Below are 4,284 nucleotides of genomic sequence, written 5' to 3' on the forward strand. Positions count from 1 at the left end.
GCATCTAAACACAAATTAGCTTACTAGAAAACCGTATTTTTAAAATGTTAGTACCGAACTATACATCCAACGCAAGTTCGGTGACTGGCAGTGATATTACCTCATTCTGATTTATAGCCGTGGGCCTGATGCGCGCCACGTCCCAGGATCCACGGCGACGTCAGCGGCACGCTTTGATCGCCTCGCGTTCATAAATCCCAACAAAATCACCTTTTTTTAGGGAAACAAAATCACGCATTTGGAAGGGAATGACTATGTGTCAGTTGACTGAATCGTTTTCGTGACCAGTAAATTCTATCTGAACAGTTGGATCTTGATCCAACAGATCTGCAGTCATCTTTCACCTCAAACCCGATGCACACTGTTTATCTTTTTCCTCTGGCCGCCCTCCGGCCTAGGCCGAACCGCCAGCCTCTGCCGCCCCGCCCTCCCCTTGATCTCCCCCCACTGCTAGGCTTGCCGCCCCCCGGCCATCCCTCTAGCCTGCCCCCATCTAGTTTTCTTCTCCGGTGAAGCCACACCTCCGCACCATCCACCGCCGTCCAACACCGCCCTCACCCTGAACCCTACGATAGATAATGGGGTGATGACGGCAAGCCCCTTCCTTCTCTCCAACAAGGTCATTCCTTCTCCTTCCTTCACTCAAAATTAACTGACCCAAAACTAAAAAGGTCAGCTGACTGAAAATGTAGCTTATATGTATTTGGAATATGGATTTGTTCTCATCTAGATGAGAAAATAAGTATGTCACATCTAAGTAGTTTACTACACGATCAAGACCCTGAAACATTTGTGCAAACTGTTTGATCGCCCGCGCTGATTGTGCGTTGCTTGTGGGCTGTTTTTCCTCAGCCTACTTGTTTTTGTTTGTATGTCTGGGCCTATGCATTAGTCTGCACTAGAGAGTGTGGCTTTTTTTGTGTTGTTTTTTCAAGTGGGCTGGAGGTAGAATGCTAGAAATCCTACCAGAAACAGTACAAAGAAATCCTTCAAATTCCTATAGGATTTAATTCTATGAATCAAATAATCAACATAGAAAAAAATCTTAAGCACTCTCGTTCTCCAAAAATCCTATGAACCTCGTTTGAATCAAAGGAGTCCATAGTTTTCTTTTTCTTTTTTAACATAGTACGGACGCAGACACTCATATACTTATCCCTATGAACACACACATGCACACCCTACCCCTGTGAGCACTTTCGAGAGACTGAGCTGGCACATCATTTTAAGATTAACGAACTCGTCACATACACCTTCATAGTCGACAGAAACCTCTTCTTCCACTGAACACACATCGAAGAAGGCCTAAAATAATTACAGAAAATTGTGAGCACCAAAATCTAGGACTTAAACTTTGATGAACCGGGATACTATCTCCTGCTAACTATCCAACCACAGTTTGTTTCGTGAGTCTGTAGCTGTTGGAGTGGTCATTTTCGCGCGCCCTGGTCGCAATGTAATCATGTGATGTAACCCGGCTAATTAGGTAGGTTCTGAATCAATGTGATCTCGTTCGCCTCTCGCCGTCTCAGCGACATACAGACAGTTGGTTCCAGGAATGCTGCGGCCCTGCCTGTTCCAGGAGTGAGACATCACCACAAATTGAGCGGTACGTATAGCTCAACTCAGCATCTGCATCTTTCTCTGTACAACGACACACAAAAAAACACATTTCTCGTGGGAAAATTTATCTTTCGTCACGAGAGAGGACTCCACAGTCCTCTGCTTCGTGAGACCCATGTACTACTACTACACTTCATCTGCAGCAACGCGACCGTACGTCGTTCCTCCGTTTGTTTGTTCCCCGGCGGCGGCGGGGGATAGGCTAGTAGACGGCGTGCCGGCACATGGGGCAGTGGGGCTTCCACAGCAGCCAGCTGTCGATGCACGCCAGGTGGAACACGTGGCCGCACGCCGGCAGCCTCCTTGCGCTCTCGCCGGCCTGGAACTCCTGAGCAGGACAAGAACATCAGCTCGTCAGCTAATCAATGGCACATTGGCGCTATACATCACTAGCTCGGACGAGAAGCTAGCTATAGCACTGACATGGAGGCAGATGGGGCAGGTGGTGTGGTGGCCTGCGCCCGCGGTCTCCTTGGTGAGCACCGTTGCCGGGAGGCTCTCGACGGCGGCCCTCCGCGCGGCCGTCACCGGACCAGAGCTCGGCTCGAACAGGCCGCCTCGGGAGGAGTGGTGCTGCTGCAGCGCCTCGATCTGGCTGTCCAGCGCACCGCTGATGGTCGGGAATACCGAGCCGCGCAGAAGGCGGCCGGCCGCCACGCTCCTGAGCACCAGCCTCTGCAAAATGAACTCCATAAATTAATTGTTGATCTTGGTCAATGGCGATCCAATCTCCAACATGGCGACCTGCGAAGCGTACCGTGCGTTTGATGCGCTCGTCCATGGAGCAGTCGCCGCAGGTCCATATCCTGAGGAGGGAGTCGGCGAGCTCCACGGAGACGAGGGCGCCGGTGACCGCCCCGACGACCGCGCCCTGCAGCAGGGCGTCCTCGTTGACGAAGCCCCACAGGAGGCCGAGCATGCCGCCGATCACCGTACCGGCTGCACACAGTGCACCTCGGTTAATCAATCGGCATAAGATCCTTTAATTATGGCGGGAAAAAAAGAATGCATAACATGCATGTGCGGCCGCGCGTACGTACCTGCGCCGAAGGCGGCGACGACCAGCGAGCGCGCCAGCCCGCCGGCTGCTCTTGTGGCCACGTCGAGCATGTTGCCGCTACGTTCTCGTACGAAGGACCAGAGTCTAAGGAGTTTGTGACGGACGTATTGCGATGGTCGTCGATGGAGATCAAGCACGCACGTGTAGCTATCGACACGGAGGCGGAATGGAGGAGCAGCCAGCGGACGCGTGCACCTATATATCCGGAGGGCCTGCGGTGTGCAGTAACACGCGGCAGCGGAATGTCGTTGCCCCGGGCGCTCCCCGTCGACGTCGAGGGCGGGCGAGGCGGCCCAAGCAAGCACGGATGGAGTTAAAGAGGGCATCTGATCTGAGGGTACTGAAGCAAGCGGGCGGACGAGGAGTACAGGACGTCAGGACCTTTCCCCGTCGCTGGGGGTTGGGGGCGTTGGTTGCGCTTTGCCCCGCCCGGCCGGGAACGGGACCGCGCCGCATGCATGCGCGTGCACGGATGGGAATGGGATTCGCTTTGCCGATTTTAGAGGGACGATGCAGAGAGTATCGAAGAAGCAGTGGATGCGCGAGACCTATGCTCTCATGTAGTACTACCTTGCACCCAACTACGTACGTCCAAGTTTGAGTTTGAGCGATCGCCGGCCAGACGACAGCAACTTGTCGCCGCCCTGGCCGCTCCGCGTCTACGTCGGGGACTGGCGAGGCGAGTCTCTGCTATGTACGGATAGAGCTTGGAGGAGGCAGGCATGATCAGCCAAGGCAGGCCGGTGCTCATTAATGAGCGGGCACCGGGACAAGGGACCTCTTATCTGCCCTACTGATATAGTGATATGTATCGCCTGCTGCGATCCTTTTTTTTTCGAGTCTGGCTTTAAGCAAGACGATAGCTGAGTTAATTACAAGTACCACACTTTGAGCAGTTGTAATGAATGAATACCACTATTTCATTTTTTTGCAAGTCAGTATCACGTCTGAGGCTAATCGTTGCAAAACGGTTTAAGGACCGTGTAACGTTGTATTGACGTTGTATCTGACCTCCCGGCCCCACCTGTCAGGTGACAAGCCGGCGAACCGGCGTTGCCGCTCGGGTGACTAGGACTAGCCCGGCTCGGTCGATCTATACGCCTGGGTCGTCGGACCCAACTCACTCCCCTCGAACCCTACTCCCCGCCCCACTCGAGCTTCTCGCCCTCCGATTCGCCGTCGACCGCCACGCAATCCCCCGCCGCCATCGTGCCATCGTGCACGAGGATGAGAGCAGCGACGACTACTCCAGCCTGCAGTACATGAACTCCTCCGACAACGACGACATGCAGTACCGGGTGAGTGGTGGAGCGAGGGTTAGTGTTAGGGTTTCTGCTTTGGAGATTTGATCTTTGATTTGGGGGGTTTTGGATCATTTTGCTCCTGTAGATCCCTGCGAGCATTGAAGACTAAGACTACATGGGCATTGAGACTGGAACCATTGTTCCCTGCAAGCACCATGGGTTGCCATATGAGAGGCGTGTAGCCTTTGAGGGATTCGAGACGAGGAGGAGGTTCTTAGGCCCCGTTCAGAAGTCTTCCATAGGCCAGCTTCCTAAAATCGCTCCGAGAAGCCAGCCGAACGGATCTGCTCCGAGAAG

The 4,284-nt window shown here is 53.7% G+C and overlaps 1 protein-coding gene across 1 annotated transcript; it reads right to left on the reverse strand.

Annotated features, from left to right (window-relative positions):
* Positions 1-1,261: 1,261 nt before the first annotated feature.
* LOC125556517 (NEP1-interacting protein 2) lies at positions 1,262-2,841 on the reverse strand. The gene is made up of 4 exons (XM_048719234.2): positions 2,664-2,841; positions 2,381-2,562; positions 2,047-2,298; positions 1,262-1,951 (listed from the first exon to the last, which is right to left on the reverse strand). Exons 1-4 carry the CDS (start codon positions 2,731-2,733, stop codon positions 1,826-1,828), a joined length of 630 nt encoding a protein of 209 aa, XP_048575191.2. The 5' UTR covers positions 2,734-2,841; the 3' UTR covers positions 1,262-1,825.
* Between the last annotated feature and the right edge of the window lie 1,443 nt (positions 2,842-4,284).

Source organism: Triticum urartu, chromosome 5A (genome assembly GCF_056163025.1).
Source record: "Triticum urartu cultivar PI428250 chromosome 5A, HENAU_Tu73, whole genome shotgun sequence".
NCBI lineage: Eukaryota > Viridiplantae > Streptophyta > Magnoliopsida > Poales > Poaceae > Triticum > Triticum urartu.